The sequence below is a fragment of the Scardinius erythrophthalmus genome (genome assembly GCF_964197995.2).
Source record: "Scardinius erythrophthalmus genome assembly, chromosome: 2".
NCBI classification, from domain to species: Eukaryota; Metazoa; Chordata; class Actinopteri; order Cypriniformes; family Leuciscidae; genus Scardinius; species Scardinius erythrophthalmus.
In genome coordinates this window covers 61,110,357-61,128,005 of record NC_138222.1, presented here as the reverse complement: position 1 = coordinate 61,128,005, position 17,649 = coordinate 61,110,357, and the positions used below count along the sequence as shown (strand labels likewise).

The window sequence follows — 17,649 nt, the reverse complement described above, 5'->3', positions numbered from 1 at the left end:
CATCATCATCTTCCTCTACAGGATCAACAATAGAGTTGAGAGTATTTCTCAGAAGAGTTTCTGCTTCTGTAAAACAAAGCCGATTGTGCAGAAAAACAATATTTAAAGCTAAATGTTGCAAATATTTTGAACTGCCAATATGCTGTTAGCCTGAATACATTTCATCTTAAAGAAAGGTTTGTAACCAGAATGACTGATAATAGCTTTTACTTTGGTATGAGAAAACGGTGAATGATCAAAGCTCTTTCACAGACAATATGTGTGGCTCTTAAAAGAGCCTTTGTGTTGTGTGTTGAGCTGACACCTCTACTTGGAGCTGGTGTATTTGGTCACAGCCTTTGTGCCCTCAGACACGGCGTGTTTGGCCAGCTCTCCGGGCAGCAGCAGACGCACGGCGGTCTGGATCTCTCGAGATGTGATGGTGGAGCGCTTGTTGTAGTGAGCGAGACGAGACGCTTCACCGGCGATGCGCTCGAAGATGTCGTTGACGAAAGAGTTCATGATTCCCATCGCCTTGGAGGAGATCCCGGTGTCGGGATGAACCTGCTTCAGGACTTTGTACACGTAGATCGCGTAGCTCTCCTTCCTGGACTTTCTGCGCTTCTTTCCGCCCTTGCCGGCGGTTTTAGTGACGGCCTTCTTCGAGCCCTTCTTGGGTGCGGACTTCGCTGGTTCAGGCATGATGCTTCAGTCAGAGAAACTCAGAGTACAGTAAAGCTGAATCACTGCAGGCGGGCTTTATGCACTGCTCTATGCTAATTTCAAAAGGGAAGAACTAGGATCTGTGATTGTGAGTCTTCACCCCATAGAGTGACCTCATTGGCCATATTACACATTCACTGACTTGTAGGCAGACCAATCAGAAGCTTAAAAAAATTAATCACGCCCATCTATAAACACCATCCCCCACATCGACTCCATTCCTTTGTTTCATTTTCCCGCATTTTTCCGAATGAATAAGTGAAATATTGTGAATAATTTCCATTTTTTAACGAGGTTTGCAGAGGATTCTATATTATTTTAACGTTTATTTAGAAGCAGAAACAGCACAATGTATTAATACTCGATGTAAACTCCATGAATTCACTATAATTTCATAATACTGTGGAATCTTTGAAAGATACGCATATTGAGATCCAGAAAGTTTTTTTTTATTAGGTATTTTTCATTGCATTGTTTATTAATTTGTCAACATTTTCATAATAATATATTATATTTCATAGGAATATTGATATATAGCCTATAATGTCCTTCCCTATTCACATTCGTCTCCCAAAACCCCATATATTTTCCCGAGATGTTGATTTGACAATTTGAAAACGAGTCTTATTTATATAATACAAAATATTATATTTACATAGGAGTGCTGAATTCTGTCACTGAATTAATGCCAGTCACGTTTAAAGACCAGGCAGAAGTTGTTTTCATGGTGAAATATCCTCCAAACATTTGTGGAAAGCCCTGAATGTGCTCTTTACAGGACCTATGTATTGTGTCAGAGATATACACTAAACTATAATATCCACTACAGTAGAGAATAAAGAATATACTGTACTTTTATAGACATGCATACAAGCGTAAGAAAGAACAAGCGTTAGTGAACTACATTAAAAATTATTGCAATGAACACGAACACCCAAAACCCTTTAAAACAACGTTTATTTAACTGCGAAACACAATCGTTTGAGTAACAGTAAAAATAAAGTTTAAATTATTTTTTACTTGCTTTAGATAACATTCAAGGCAATCGATCACATTCATATATTTACTTTATTACAAAAAACCCCCCACAATTTCAGCATCTAATAGAAACTTGTTGTTTGTGTGTAAATATGGGTGGCTCTTAAAAGAGCCGTTGGGTTTGTCTTCTTCGTGAGTCTCTTAACCCCCGAACCCGTACAGAGTGCGTCCCTGTCGCTTCAGCGCGTACACAACATCCATGGCGGTGACGGTCTTTCTCTTGGCGTGTTCAGTGTAAGTCACAGCATCACGAATGACGTTCTCCAGAAACACCTTCAACACACCGCGAGTCTCTTCATAGATCAGGCCAGAAATACGCTTGACGCCGCCACGACGAGCAAGACGACGAATAGCGGGTTTAGTGATTCCCTGGATATTATCGCGAAGAACCTTTCGGTGACGCTTAGCGCCTCCTTTCCCGAGTCCTTTACCACCTTTTCCTCTTCCAGACATGTCTTACTCTTCAATCCACAACAGCAGATGATAGTAGAACCAATGGGGAAGAGGAGGTTATAGTCAGCTAGCGGACCTAGTTGAAACCACATTCATGGGCGGTTCTGTTAAACGTCACCAGTTGCATTTCCAAGTCGAGGTCAGTCTTTTGATGCCTTATACTAGTGGAAAGAAATTTAATTAAAGTAATATTGATAACAATATAATTTAACTATATAAGTATATAAAAATAAATGTAAATGTGTTAAAAAATAGACAACATTTTACAAATGATATAAGCTTTCTAGACAAAAGGAAGGTATAATCAAAGGGCTTTAGTTTTGACCCGCGATGGACGGATTTGTTACAGGTAGGAGAGAATGAGGGTTAATAACTACACAAACATACAAATTATGTAATAACTAAATATAGCAGCATAACACTAACACTTAAACCACCATTCATTTCCTTTAATTTGCTTTTGGATTTAAATATATAAAAATAGCATTTTATAAGACCACCATGGCATATATAAGTTCATATTTAAAAACACCGTAATATGGAAATCATCTTTCATTGAGTCTTAAAAGAGCCTTTGGGTTTGTGTGACTGTTTCTGCTGTGGATTTAAGCGCGCTCTCCGCGGATTCGGCGGGTCAGCTGGATGTCTTTGGGCATGATGGTGACTCTCTTGGCGTGGATGGCGCACCAGTTGGTGTCCTGGACCTGGCCAATGGCTGTGCGCCTCCTGCTTTCAAGCTGTCTTTTTTTCGGGTTGAAACGCGAATACGAATAAATGGATCACATACAGTGAAAACATTTTTTTTTTCATAGCACAAAGGGAAAATAACCGCGCAGTACCATAATGTTCATAATGCAGCGTGTTACTTGCATTACATTCTTAGATTTCATGTTTATTTTTTCAAACAATATTAGTAACGTACGATACAAAACTGATTTAATTCTATGCTGGGCTGATACCAATTTATACAGTGATATAATTTATGAAATAACTCTCTCGGGGAGAAATTGTGTGGCTCTTAAAAGAGCCTTTGGTTTGAAGAGAAACTTCCGTCAGTCTACTTGGCCTTCGCGGGCTTCTCGGTCTTCTTGGGCAGCAGCACGGCCTGAATGTTGGGCAACACACCACCCTGAGCGATGGTCACGCCACCCAGAAGCTTGTTCAGCTCCTCGTCATTGCGCACCGCCAGCTGCAGGTGTCGAGGGATGATGCGGGTCTTCTTGTTGTCCCGAGCGGCGTTTCCAGCCAACTCCAGGATCTCAGCGGTCAGATACTCGAGCACAGCGGCCAAATACACCGGAGCTCCGGCACCGACGCGCTGGGCATAGTTGCCTTTGCGGAGAAGCCTGTGAACACGGCCGACGGGGAACTGCAGTCCCGCCCTGGAAGAGCGACTCTTAGCCTTAGCGCGAGCCTTTCCACCGGTTTTGCCTCTTCCACTCATTGCGGTTTAAGTTTGTTTACGATTAACGAGGAAAACAATTACAATGCGGTTGCCAGAGTGTTGAGGTGACTTATAAAAGAAAGCGTGCTAGTCTCCTATTGGCTGAAATCTGAAAACATTCCCAGCCAATCAGTGATCTTCCCTCCAAACTTGGATTTTGTCGCCTTTGACTTTTATGGGCTCTTTTGGTTGCTTTCTTTGTCTTCTTAAAGGGATAGTTCACTTTGAAATTAAATCACCTTGCAGCTGCAGTTCATTGGAACGAAACCGTAGCCAAGCAACATCTCTATACCTGCCCGCAGGCGGGTATAGATGTATACACTAGATGTCGCCTTGGCTACTGCAGTTCATTGGAACGAAACCGTAGCCAAGGCGGCATCTATGTATATACCCGCCCGCGCCGTCAGATCATTTGGACGTGTGCTGTTTTCAAGAGATAACAACAATATAAATACTGTTCGTTTTCTCACACAAACCGCTCGTTTCGTGTCTTAGGCCATCAATGTGTACTTATGATGGGGAATTGTTTCATTTGGACGATGGGGAATTGTTTTAATTTGGACTCTGTGCTTGTGTTTTGAGCCAGTGACCATCAACCTGCATTATATGACTGTCAGACAAGAACGGTTTGACCTAAAAATATCAAAATTGAAACTACTGTGGAAACAAAGACACCTACATCTTGGATGCCCTTGAGGTAAGCTAAAACATATCAAAAATTAATTTCAAAGTGAACTATCCCTTTAAGGTGCTTTAGATTCATGGATATATAGATATGTGTTTATATCTTCATTCTAACTTCAAAGGCTTCATTTTAAGTTTATTATTATTAATAATCCTATATTATTGAAAAACTAAACGTTAAGACTTAACTGATCATTAGTTTTCACTAAAATCAACAAGAACGATTTTAAAACTATTGCACCAAAAAGAAGGAAAATTGTAAGTTAACTCTTTTTTTACAGACAATATGTGTGGCTCTTAAAAGAGCCTTTGTGTTGTGTTGAGCGGACTCCTCTACTTGGAGCTGGTGTATTTGGTCACAGCCTTTGTGCCCTCAGACACGGCGTGTTTGGCCAGCTCTCCGGGCAGCAGCAGACGCACGGCGGTCTGGATCTCTCGAGATGTGATGGTGGAGCGCTTGTTGTAGTGAGCGAGACGAGACGCTTCACCGGCGATGCGCTCGAAGATGTCGTTGACGAAAGAGTTCATGATTCCCATCGCCTTGGAGGAGATCCCGGTGTCGGGATGAACCTGCTTCAGGACTTTGTACACGTAGATCGCGTAGCTCTCTTTCCTGGACTTTCTGCGCTTCTTTCCGCCCTTGCCGGCGGTTTTAGTGACGGCCTTCTTCGAGCCCTTCTTCGGTGCGGACTTCGCTGGTTCAGGCATGATGATTCAGACAGAGAAACTCAAAGAACAATAAAGCTGAATCACTGCAGGCGGGCTTTATGCACTGCTCTATGCTAATTTACAAAGGGAAGAACGAGGTTCTGTGATTGTGAGTCTTCCTGGACCAACCCATAGAACGATTTCATTGGTCACATTAAACATTCACTGAAATTAATGCGATCCAATCAGAAGCTTTGAAATGTTAATCACGCCCATCGACAACTACCACCCCCCACATCCAACTCCATTTCTTTGTTTTATTTTCCCGCATTTTTCCGGAATAAATAAGTGGACTACTGTGAATCATTCATATGCAGAGTTCTTTCATATGCAGAGGATTCTATATAACTGAACGTTTATTTAGAAGCAGAAAAAGCACATCGTATTATACTATAATATATATAAAATTATATATATAACAATGACTACTAACTTATAACGATGTCTTTATGACGATGTTTATTTAACTGCAAAGCAGAATCGTCAATATAACACAGTAAAAAATAAATGAATACTATGCTTATTTTTATTTGCTTTAGAAATCACTTAACCCTCTATGCATGGTATGGTATTGCCTCCAAGCAACATGGTCTATTTTACATTTACATTTATTGGTTAGGGTTAGGGTTAGACCCTAACCCTAACCCTAACTCATGTCTGGACTCCTCTTTTTCATCTCCTGGCACATCAGTTCCCTTTCGTGTTCCAGTGTTTTCTGGTCTTTTCCTGAAGGGTGATCTGGGAGGAGAAAGTTTGTCTCAGACCTTTTTGGCTTCTTCACTTTGTTTAGCTGTCCTCGGAGTCCCTCTAGAGTCTAGACCTCTCTTTGCAGAATTCACTTTGAGTTCTTTACAACCTGCATCTCTTAGTTCTTAGTTAGCATCTCCCATCTTCCACGTCAAACTTAATTTCCAACCATACCACCCAGCTGCAGATCCCCTCTCTTTCAGACAAGGGTGTTTTTCAACAAGTGCAATAGCCACACTTTTGATTTCCTCTTTGTCTGTAAGGTAAGCTTTGTAAGCAAACACTGCTTCAGCAAGTTTATCCAGTATTTCTGTCTGCATGTCTCGAAACATTGTCAGAAGAGTTCCATATACTGTATACTGTAAGCCTTGTTACCATGCTTTAGTCTCAGCTCAACATCATATGAGAAAGTGGGGATCGAAAAGGCAGCAGGCCATGGATGTGAACGACTCCGTTTTATCTCTGAGACACAGCTGCTGATTTGAGTCGATGTTGATGGAGAATGTGATACATGCAGGTAATACTGCAATATCCAAACTTGAGTCTGAAAATGTATCAGAGGGACTGAACAGGATTTTCAGCGTTGCCTTGTCCTTGGGCAGATCAGTTAAGTAAGGTTGCAAAAATCATGAAAATCAAAGATGATCAAAACTGTCTCTTAGCTGCATGCAGTTTGCTTCTCAGTGTCAGGGACAGTGTCAAGTGTAATTTGTTGAATGTCCCGTTCAGAGATGGTCACTCGAAGAAGCATTTTGAAGTTGGAGTGGAACCTTTACAACCTGCAAAGAAGTAATTCGGAGAAAGGCACCATATAGTGTTAATAAAGTAGTACATAAAAAAAAGTACTTAGTAGAAGTGCTAACAAGCATGAACAGGTTCAGCCTACATAAGTGGACGCAGTAAAGCAGTACTGTAAATGAACAAATTGTATGGCCCTGAACATTGTGCTTTACATTTGTTAACAGCACTGACTGCTGAATATATTTTGACTGGTTGCAGGTTCATATCAACAAACAACAAGAATTACAGTATCACAGAGACAAAGGACAAGTTTGTGAGATGCAGGGTACTGTAAAAATACAAGGAGGAAGAACAAAAAATAATTGCAAATAGCAAAGCAGAGTAGTAATTTCTGATCACTTTTGAGCTACTATGATATAGAACATGTTTTCGTTCATCAAAAGACAATGACGGAAAAATATGATATTTGTTTTGAGATTAAAAATTGACTTCTCCATTAGAACTATATGTTTTTTTTTTTTTTTTACTTTTCTTTTTATTTCCTTTTATCAAGTGCAGTCATACAGTATGTCACAAATGAACTTTTTGATGGTACAGTAAGGTGTCACGGGCAAGTCTACAAACAGAATAGCAGTCCATACTGTATCTTTTGAGAACTATATGTTTTGAACAATGTGTTTTCTATTTTTTGGTGTATTGTTTACTGCTTGATAGTGTATATCATTTTGATCACTTTGTCTATGATTTGAGAGCAGTGTTTGATTTTGAACACAGGTAAAACTGTTTTGAGGCAAAAGTTTCATTTTGCAAGAGGAGTCAGAGGTTTTGTAAATAGTGCTTGAAGATGAGGTTTTGTGTTTAATGTTTTCAGAAAAAGGAGCAAGGTTTTAGAAATTGTGTTTTAGCAATTGAAAAAAAACTGTATTCGAATAGCCTACACTGAAGCGTCGTAAAATGCTACATTCATCGTACTGCGCAAGCGTAAACCCTCACAGAAGCTCACTGAGATTATATAGATGGAAAAATAAATAATAAAGTTAATAAAGTTATCGCATAATTCTTCTGGCAGGATAATTTTATTTAGCAAAATATCTCATTCACTGATGCGCCCATCGCACTCAGTCACCATGTTTGGTCTAAAACTGCTCTCATGTTTTGACGCAGGACAGTAATGTGAGTAAATTCTGTCATCTTTGCAGGACTGTGATATGAATGTACAAAGTAACACATTTTAGCAACTGTGTGAAAGTGAATAGCACATAGCAGGCACAATAGGTATAGACCAGATCAGCACGGAAATCACTACAAAACTGCCACAGAATTTAGCAACTTAGTTACATGCCTGGGGCCTGTTTCAGAAAGGAGGTTAAGTGAAAACTCTGAGTATGTTAACCCTGAAATGAGGGAAACTCTGAGTTTTCTGTTTAAGAATGGGAGGTATGTTAAACCTGAGAAAGCAGGGTAAGTCAAGCCTGTTTCAGAAAGAGAGGTAACTTATACTCTGAGTCAGTTACCATGGTAACTTACTCTGTGAACCTAACCTGGTCGGGAGCAGGTTTTCTTCAGTAAACCCAGAGTTTCTTTCGGTCTCCTCCCCCTTTTTTAAAGTGGAAGAGGTGTTTCTTTCAGTACATTTTTATTAATAAAATTAATCTTTTATTAATAAATAAAATATTGATTTTTTTTTGCGTTACATAATGTAGTTCTAAACAAATTCTACAGAATTAAACTGTGGCATTTACTGAAAATCACTGAACTGTTCATCTGTGCACCAGAAGTTGATGGACCGTCCTCCTGCTGTTCTTCCACACTCTGGGGGCGGGGAGAGATAAGAATACCCATTTATACTTAGATTTAAACTTAGATTCTATAGGCTACTCCACATAAAAATGTGAAATGTGAATGTGTAGATTGTTTGATGTGTAGACGTTGGACAGAATGTTAACATTACCTCTGTAGGCCTCTCTGTGGCAGCAGAAACTCTTTATCCCCATGTGATGAGCATTTGGTCGAGTACACTTTATAACACTATTTGTCATAATCTCTGGTGTATTGAGTAGGCGACTTACGACTGCCTGGGGTTCTGTTGGGACAGGAGGCTCCAAAAGACAGATATTACCATCAGAATATTGGGACCAACAAAAATCCTAACCCAAAGTAAAATTAATGGAAATATCAAAAATAGCCTATATCAAAAATAACACATATGTAAACCTACATTTTATGAAGGCCCTTGGATCTTTGGGACTGTCTCTGAAGTCCGTCCAGGAATTCCCGCAGCCAAAAATGCTGCAGCACTGCTACACTGGATGCTTTAGTTATTTAATATGTCACATGTTTGTCACATGCTCAAGCCTTACTTGACTGAATTATGTTTTTATATTTAATTTTCAGCTGCTGCCATGTTCTTTTAATGCCTGCAGGATTGCACCTATGAAAATTAAAATGAGGTTGAATAGCATACTGTTCTTCCAGTTTCACCTCTGATATTATAACATTTGGGCAAGTTACTTGTATTACTAACTACAAATGACATCTTAAACAGTGTAATTAGATTAATGTAATAATGACTATCTTTAGAAATTATTGGTCTACTTATTACTAATTACTAAATCCCATGTCAACCTTAAACACTTGAACAATACAAGGAGAGACAAGAAACAGCACTTTTAATGCTTTCAAATAAACAATATACAGTTGCATAAATTATTCTTGAATTGACCAAAGTGTGTAGAGGGAGAAGGTTACAGTTCAGTTCTCCCGATCTCTAAACCAATGAAATTGCAGAAATGATAGTCAAGTGATTCAGAAATAATACGTTTATCCTAAAGTGCAACAAATTGAATGTCCAGCAGTGGGCACCAGCGGTCATTAAAGCTTAGCCTTTCGAAAGAAGCAGCTTGAAAGTTTTTTATTTTTTATTTTTTATATATTTTTTTATTAAAGATTCATATATCAAACATACAACAAGGCACATTGCAAACATATTCAGTCAATCTTACAACATGAATTGAACATGGAGTGCAACATTGATACATTTTCCAAAAATAAAACCAAACAAAAATAAATAAATAAATAAAGGGAAAAGAGACCAAGAGACTCAGCAGTAAACACTAAGGAATGAGTTTGCATAAGTATTCGTGACAAATTAGGGCTTTTTTTGTTGTTCAACATTTCAGGGATTGTTTATACAGAATTATGTAATTTAGAAAGGTATTAAAGACAGGGGATGTTTTAAGAAATCGACATTTGTGTATGAAATATTTTGCTCAAACTCAGTTGTTCTGTTCTCCACCTGAAGACCAAATGTAATGCATTCATATGTTAAAATTGGGATATTTTGTGTATCGTACATACTGGAAAGCATCCCAGAAGGTCTGGGTTACATTACAAAAGAAGAAGACATGTTCTGCGGTTTCAACATCAGAATTACAGAAAGTACAAACATTCACATATACATATTAAATCTTTGATGCAATAAGTTGTTACATGGATGAATCTCATTCATCACTTTGAAGTGAACTTCTTTTACCTTCGGTGAAATAGGAAAAGAAAGGTAACTGGTTCTTATCTTCACTAAACAATTGATGCTAAATTTCTGGAAGATATGTTTTCTCTTGAATGGTGAAGGGAAGTATATGTATTATTACATTTATTTTTATCAAAGAAATTGTATGCATCTATGATTAACGTGGGTTCTCGAGGAATAGCCACAGAGCTATGTTAACATGCCTTTTACTAAAGTGATCAGAGCTTGTGATCAGAGTTTTAAATTGCCTCTCAGACAGTGCACATCAAAATGTATTTCCGGATGAAAACATCATATGTTAAGAAGTTACCACAATTATCTAATAAGCAGCTCGAAAGTTCTTTGTAAACTAAATTAAGACACATGGTGAAAATCACACGAACACTTCCATGAACGATAATCAGCAATCACATGTAGGCCTAAATATATGGACACTTATGTAAAGTGTCTTTTAAACAACAAATATCAACATGCCAACCCAGGCAGCAACATAGTGACGGCCCAGATTCAGCCCACATCTGTTACACGTGAATCCACACGTTATTCCAAACATGAGCGGAGAAAACACACCGTCCGAAGGAGCTCCGGAGGAGCTGTGTGAGAGAGAGAGAGAGAGAGAGAGAGAGAGAGAGAGAGAGAGAGAGAGAGAGAGAGAGAGATGAGTCTACACGGTTCTCATGCTGCGGTTAAATGCGCAGCGGCTCATTGTTGATTACAGTCAGATTGTGTGAGTCCAGCTTCACTCAGAGATCATGGCAGAGACCATTGTAGAGATCATGGAAGAAACCGCTCCAGTAACCGCTCCAGCACCCACGCCCGAGAAGAAACCAGCAGCCAAACGCATAAGAACAGGACCAGGCGTCCGCGACCTGATCGTCGAGGTTGTCTCCGCATCCGAGGAGAGGAGCGGTGTTTCCCTCCCCGCCCTGAAGAAAGCGCTCGCTGCCGGTGGATACGATGTGGAGAAGAACAACTCCCGCATCAAGATCTCCATCAAGAGTCTCGTTGATAATGACATCCTGGTCCTGACTAAAGGAATCGGCGTCTCAGGCTCCTTTAAACTCAACAAGAAACTGGCCAAGAAAAAAGCGGCTTCTAAAGCCAAAAAAACCGCTGCCGCTAAGATGCCTAAAACTGCAAAGAAGTTGAAGAAACCCGTCGCTAAGAAATCGCCGAAGAAGGTGAAGAAACCCGTCGCTAAGAAATCCCCGAAGAAGGTGAAGAAACCCGTCGCTAAGAAATCCCCGAAGAAGGTGAAGAAACCCGCTGCTAAAAAGGCGACGAAGAGCCCCAAGAAGACAAAGAAACCAGCGACTCCTAAGAAAGCAGCCAAGAGCCCCAAAAAGGCAAAGGCAGCCAAACCCAAAACGGTGAAACCTAAAGCAGCAAAACCTAAAAAGACAGCAGCCAAAAAGAAATAAACAGTCATTTTCGTTGTGTGTTTAATCAAAACGGCTCTTTTAAGAGCCACTCACTAATTCATAGTAAAGAGCGTTATTTCACCTGTCCAATGAAGATGACATTGGCTTTCCTTTATGTTACAAGTGAAAGCCAATTAATGGACGTAGCCTACCACGTTGTGCAAATACATTTAGACCTCATTATTGGGAATGTTGATGTTTTCATTCTACAGAAACGTCCACTTTTGGTATGACAAGAGGTTTTTAAAATGTATTTCCTTTTCTAACATTTAAACTTAGACCACATTATTAGATTACCCTTTTACTTTATGAATACACATGAAGGACAGCTTAATATATATATATATATTTTTTTTTTTGCATTTTTTTAAAGGCTGCATATACCATTTTTTTTGCCACTGTTAGCCTACCTTATTATTTGGCAATATAAAATGTTTTTACGAAATGTTATTTATTTATTTATTTTTCCAGCACATAGTCAGAGTTACAGAATAATAATAATGCAACAAATAAGGAGATTATGTTTTATTTATTTTAATCAGGTTTGTTAAAAGTGCTTGAATGATGTTAGTTCATTTGCGCAACCATGTATTTGCTATAACAATGAAAATATTTGAAAAACAGTTATAATCAAGTAATGATGCAATCCTTTAAATCTTAACTTTTGAGAGTATCAGAATTAAATGGATGTAAAATTATTATCATGTCAGATATTCAATTTTATTTAATGTGACAACAACACAGTAACACCAATGACACAATGAATCACCAGTGACATAAGACCTAATGTCCTTATTCTTCAACTATAATTAAAGGAGTAATCGATTGTCGAGTTCACGCGCGTGATCATAGGTAACTAAACCTATGCGTGTGAACTCGACAATCGATTACTATGGACTTCGATTGAAAACAGGATGTAAATACAGGTATGAGCGCTGACTGAAATAACATCACTTTTATTCAGATCTTTCACATCTACTGCAGTCAGATTCACCCGCGTTCACACTGAAGGAATCATTCACATGGCTGTGCACTTGTAATGACACATCAAGGATGTTAAGAGGCTAAAAGTTTAAAACTTTCCCTATTGAAGTCAACAGGGTGCAAATTTTAAAAAGAGGATAACATGATGTAGGCAACACCGATTTTTTCGTTGTTCTCTGTATTGACAGCACTCCAAATTTACAAATAAATGAGCTCAATGTTAAAATTGACCGGAGTTCTCCTTTAAGTAGGATGAGACTCAATTGTTAAATTTGGCATACAATCTAAATGAATAGCTTTGAATAAAGTTTATCTATAAATGGGAGTCACTGGTGCTGGTGTTACCCATAAGAAAGGTAATGCAGTGACAGTGGGAACGCCAGTGACATTTTTCATGAAAAATTCAATTTACAAAATGGCTGCTGCAAGGTATCAAACCACATTTAGTAAATCATGGTATACTAACTAAATTAAGTAGTTTAATACATTTATATTAATATATTTACATTTTAGTTTATTTATTTATTATCATTATTATTATTATTTTTACAATTCCCTAACAATAAAGTAGGTCATACCAGTGAGTTTAACTAAAAGCTTCATGAAATCATGAGATAAATGAGAAAATTTATGATAACTGAAAATAGACAGTGGACTTATCATGGGCCTTTCTTCATAGATCTTCAGGAAATTGGAAGAAGGAAGACAAGTTTTATTTTTATAGTTATGTATACATTATTGTATCTTAAATGGTAGACACCTGTTAATGACCTCAAAATAAAGCAGTTTCCCATAACTGTGTGGACGAGCATTTCTGTGGTGCTTTAAATTCTATATAATTAATTAAAAAACAAACATTGACACATTGATGGCTCAAGAAGGTGTAATTGTTCAAATAACATATTGTTTCATTTTAAAATATAAAGAAATTCTAACCCTAAAGTGTTTTTCCATGTTAATATTTCTGTAAAGGCAAGGGACAGAAAAATTGAAATTTCCATAGAATGTACGTACATGTTTACATATTTATACCAGTAAACTATGAAACTATTTCTGCTTCAAGACCGACTCGTTCAACTTTTAATCACACATTAACATTATCACCATTAAAATAAAGCCCATTACCCTTTAAAATGAAGACTAGCGGCATTAATGATACTACAGCGTGACGTGTTTGAGTGTCAGTAGCAGAAAGGGGTGTTTGGTGTTTGGAGGAAAGCTCACTGATTGGCTGGGAATGTTTTCAGATTTCAGCCAATAGGGGACTAGCATGCTTTCTTTATAAGTCACCTCACAATAAGCAGCCCCATATAACTTGTACTTCTCGCTTTGCTAGTCGTAAACAACCCTAAGCTACAATGAGCGGACGAGGCAAAACCGGGGGAAAGGCTCGCGCTAAGGCCAAGAGTCGCTCTTCCAGGGCGGGACTGCAGTTCCCCGTCGGCCGTGTTCACAGGCTTCTCCGCAAAGGCAACTATGCCCAGCGCGTCGGTGCCGGAGCTCCGGTGTATTTGGCCGCTGTGCTCGAGTATCTGACCGCTGAGATCCTGGAGTTGGCTGGAAACGCCGCTCGGGACAACAAGAAGACCCGCATCATCCCTCGACACCTGCAGCTGGCGGTGCGCAATGACGAGGAGCTGAACAAGCTTCTGGGTGGCGTGACCATCGCTCAGGGTGGTGTGTTGCCCAACATTCAGGCCGTGCTGCTGCCCAAGAAGACCGAGAAGCCCGCGAAGGCCAAGTAGACTGACCGAAGCTTCTCTTCAGACCAAAGGCTCTTTTAAGAGCCACCCAATTTCTCCCCGAGAGAGTTATTTCATAAATTGTATCACTATTTAAGTTGGTATCAGCCCAGCATAGAATTAAAACAATTTTGTGCCGTACGTTGCTAATGTTGTTTTAAAGAAACGATTATGAAATCTTACAAAAGTTTAATGCAAGTAACACGCTGCATTATGAGCATATGGCACTGCGCAGTTATTTGCCCCCTTTGTGCTATGAAAAACAACAAAAAAAAAATCACTGTATGTGATCTATAGCGTCTCAATTGTTTATATTAGTTAACATAAATCAAACAATTATGGGTTATGATACACCAATATAAGACTAATCTATTTTTTAGCTTTGTCTTTGTGTAGGCCTACCAGAAAAAAAGACGAGTTTGAAAGCAGGAGGCGCACAGCCATTGTCCAGGTCCAGGTCACGTTATCTTGTGCGCCATCCACGCCAAGAGTCTCTATCGTGCCCAAAGACATCCAGCTGAGAGCGCGCTTAAATGCACTGTATCAGTCATACAAACCCAAAGGCTCTTTTAAGAGCCACCTCATTAACTCAATGAAAGATGATTTCCATATTATGGTGTTTTTAAATAAGAACTTCTATATGCCATGGTGGTCTTATAAAATGCTATTTTTATATATCACTTAAATCTAAAAGCAAATTAAAGGAAATTAATGGTGGTTTTAGTGTTATGCTGCTATATTTAGTTATATCATTTGTATGTTTGTGTATAGTTATTAACCCTCATTCTCTCCTGTAACTTTGATTATACCTTTATTTTGTCTAGAAAGCTTATATTTTTTGTAAAATTGCCTTTTGTGGCATTTGGGCATTTGTAAAATTGCCTTTATTTTTATATACTTGTATAGTTAAATGATATCGTTATCAATATTACTTTAATTATATTTCTTTCCACTAGTAGCCTATAGGGCATCAGGATTATACCTTCCTTTTGTCTAGAAAGCTTATATCATTTGTATATCATTTGTAAAATTGTCTTTTTTAACGCATTTAAATTTATTTTTATATACTTATATAGTTAAATTATATCGTTACCATTATGACTTTATATTTCTTTCCACTAGTATCAAGCATCAAAAGACTGACCTCGATTTGGAAATGCGTAACTGGTGACGTACTAGAACCGCCCATGAATGTGGTTTCAACTAGGTCCGCTAGCCGACTATAAACTCCTCTTCCCCAGTAGTTTTTCTATCATCTGCTGTTGTGGATTGAAGAGTATCTACAGTCATGTCTGGGAGAGGAAAAGGTGGTAAAGGACTCGGGAAAGGAGGCGCTAAGCGTCACCGAAAGGTTCTTCGCGATAATATCCAGGGGATCACTAAACCCGCTATTCGGCGTCTTGCTCGTCGTGGCGGCGTCAAGCGTATTTCTGGCCTGATCTATGAAGAGACTCGCGGTGTGTTGAAGGTGTTTCTGGAGAACGTCATTCGTGATGCTGTGACTTACACTGAACACGCCAAGAGAAAGACCGTCACCGCCATGGATGTTGTGTACGCGCTGAAGCGACAGGGACGCACTCTGTACGGGTTCGGGGGTTAAGAGATCCACGAAGAAGAAAAACCCAACGGCTCTTTTAAGAGCCACCCACATTTACACAAAGAACAAGTTTTTTTTATTGGGTAATGGGAAGTATTGTAATGTAGTAAACTAATGATTTGTTTGTGTTTTAAAACGGTGTACGCAGTAGCAATGAGAAGTAATTGATTTTTCAGCATCAAATTGACACTACAATATTTATTTAAACACATTTTTTACCACAACGGACGTATAGAAAACAATTGACTATGACATTTTCATGTAGAACAAAATATATATATATATTTATTGAAAACAATTTATGTGAACGAACACATTTATCTAGTTTTTAGTTTATTACAAATTTCATGTTCTATAAAATAACATTTCATATCCAGCTGTTGCTCTCAGGAACACAAGTGTTTCCAAACTATCAAATCAAGTTATCATATCCATCTTCATCTCCATTTTCACTCTCTCCCTGCTGGATTCACTCACTATAACCTCATCATCCTCACCCTCACCAACTGCCTGTTGTGTTTTATACCTTTTTAGGTGCTATAAAAAATGTGTAGATATCGTATGTAAATAACTATTCTTATGAGTGTATTACAAATTCAATATTTAGAGAATTCTGACTCTTTTCCTTACAAATATAATATTTGTATTCCAACCTAGTATGCCTGGTTTGACCTTATGGTGCAATGTTTACCATGACTGTTCCCTGCTGGTGGAATGATCTGCCTAACTCAACCAGAGCTGCTGAGTCCATAGCCACTTTCAAGAAACGGCTGAAGACGCTTCTTTTTCGACAGCACTTGATCCAGTAATACTAGCACTTTCTCTTCTATTCTATTCTATTATAATAATAATAATAAAAAATAATAGTACTGTGTTATAGATTAAACTGAGAGGGGTCATACTTGCATATTGCTGTCTTACTGTTAGATTAACTACTACTTTTGTTCTCATTTGTAAGTTGCTTTGGGTAAAAGCGTCTGCTAAATTAATAAATGTAAATATAAAATAGACCATGTTGCTTGGAGGCAATACCATACCATAGAGGGTTAAGTGATTTCTAAAGCAAATAAAAATAAGCATAGTATTCATTTATTTTTTACTGTGTTATATTGACGATTCTGCTTTGCAGTAAAATAAACATCGTTATAAAGACTCGGAAGTTAGTGGTCATTGTATATTAGTGGACATTGTTATATATATATATATTACTGTATAATACAATATGCTATTTCTGCTTTTAAATAAATGTTCAAATTATATAGAATCCTCTGCATATGAAAGGACTCTGAAATGAATCACAATTCACTTATTCATTCCGGGATAATAAAACAAAGAAATGGAGTTGGATGTGGGGGATGGTAGTTGTCGATGGGCGTGATTAACATTTCAAAGCTTCTGATTGGATCGCCTTCAATTCAGTGAATGTTTAATGTGACCAATGAAATCGTTCTATGGGTTGGTCCAGGAAGACTCACAATCACAGAACCTCGTTCTTCCCTTTGTAAATTAGCATAGAGCAGCGCATAAAGCCCGCCTGCAGTGATTCAGCTTTATTGTTTGTGAGAAATAAAGTTATTCCAACACGAAGTGCCTTTTCTTTCCGTCCTTTATTTGGGTAGTGAATGAATAAAACAAAAAGAAAGAAACCAGCGCTGGGAAGCTCAGGAAGATAGCTTAGGCTTTCCAAGAGTCTGGACAAATATATACTGAAAATGTATAGGGAGTATCACGATCTCAACCAATAAAATCATCCATGATATCATAGGTATCATATATGCTTATATAACAATCCTATAAATGGTAAATATCCGGTAAAGTTTTCCTTCTGAGCCTTGTGGTCCAAAAGGCTTCTGTAACAC

General features: G+C 38.4%; 7 protein-coding genes across 7 annotated transcripts; 3 read left to right on the top strand and 4 right to left on the bottom strand.

The window, feature by feature from the left end:
* Positions 1 to 306: 306 nt before the first annotated feature.
* Positions 307 to 681, bottom strand: LOC308683218 (histone H2B-like; the record flags this gene model as incomplete). The annotated part of the gene is made up of 1 exon (XM_081353560.1): positions 307 to 681. The coding sequence occupies one exon, from the start codon at positions 679 to 681 to the stop codon at positions 307 to 309; it is 375 nt and encodes a 124-aa protein (XP_081209686.1).
* A 1,092-nt stretch (positions 682 to 1,773) lies between these two features.
* Positions 1,774 to 2,195, bottom strand: LOC308683240 (histone H4). The gene has a single exon (XM_081353599.1). It carries the CDS (start codon positions 2,191 to 2,193, stop codon positions 1,882 to 1,884), a length of 312 nt encoding a protein of 103 aa, XP_081209725.1. The 5' UTR covers positions 2,194 to 2,195; the 3' UTR covers positions 1,774 to 1,881.
* Positions 2,196 to 3,250: 1,055 nt separating this feature from the next.
* On the bottom strand, positions 3,251 to 3,637 carry LOC308683196 (histone H2A-like; the record flags this gene model as incomplete). Its single annotated transcript, XM_081353519.1, has 1 exon — positions 3,251 to 3,637. One exon carries the CDS (start codon positions 3,635 to 3,637, stop codon positions 3,251 to 3,253), a length of 387 nt encoding a protein of 128 aa, XP_081209645.1.
* Positions 3,638 to 4,654: 1,017 nt separating this feature from the next.
* Positions 4,655 to 5,029, bottom strand: LOC308683222 (histone H2B-like; the record flags this gene model as incomplete). The annotated part of the gene is made up of 1 exon (XM_081353570.1): positions 4,655 to 5,029. The coding sequence occupies one exon, from the start codon at positions 5,027 to 5,029 to the stop codon at positions 4,655 to 4,657; it is 375 nt and encodes a 124-aa protein (XP_081209696.1).
* A 5,793-nt stretch (positions 5,030 to 10,822) lies between these two features.
* LOC308683169 (histone H1.5-like) lies at positions 10,823 to 11,467 on the top strand (the record flags this gene model as incomplete). Its single annotated transcript, XM_081353483.1, has 1 exon — positions 10,823 to 11,467. One exon carries the CDS (start codon positions 10,823 to 10,825, stop codon positions 11,465 to 11,467), a length of 645 nt encoding a protein of 214 aa, XP_081209609.1.
* Positions 11,468 to 13,809: 2,342 nt separating this feature from the next.
* On the top strand, positions 13,810 to 14,196 carry LOC308682222 (histone H2A-like; the record flags this gene model as incomplete). The annotated part of the gene is made up of 1 exon (XM_081351763.1): positions 13,810 to 14,196. One exon carries the CDS (start codon positions 13,810 to 13,812, stop codon positions 14,194 to 14,196), a length of 387 nt encoding a protein of 128 aa, XP_081207889.1.
* Positions 14,197 to 15,481: 1,285 nt separating this feature from the next.
* Positions 15,482 to 15,844, top strand: LOC308680275 (histone H4; the record flags this gene model as incomplete). The annotated part of the gene is made up of 1 exon (XM_081348309.1): positions 15,482 to 15,844. One exon carries the CDS (start codon positions 15,482 to 15,484, stop codon positions 15,791 to 15,793), a length of 312 nt encoding a protein of 103 aa, XP_081204435.1. The 3' UTR covers positions 15,794 to 15,844.
* Positions 15,845 to 17,649: the final 1,805 nt, after the last annotated feature.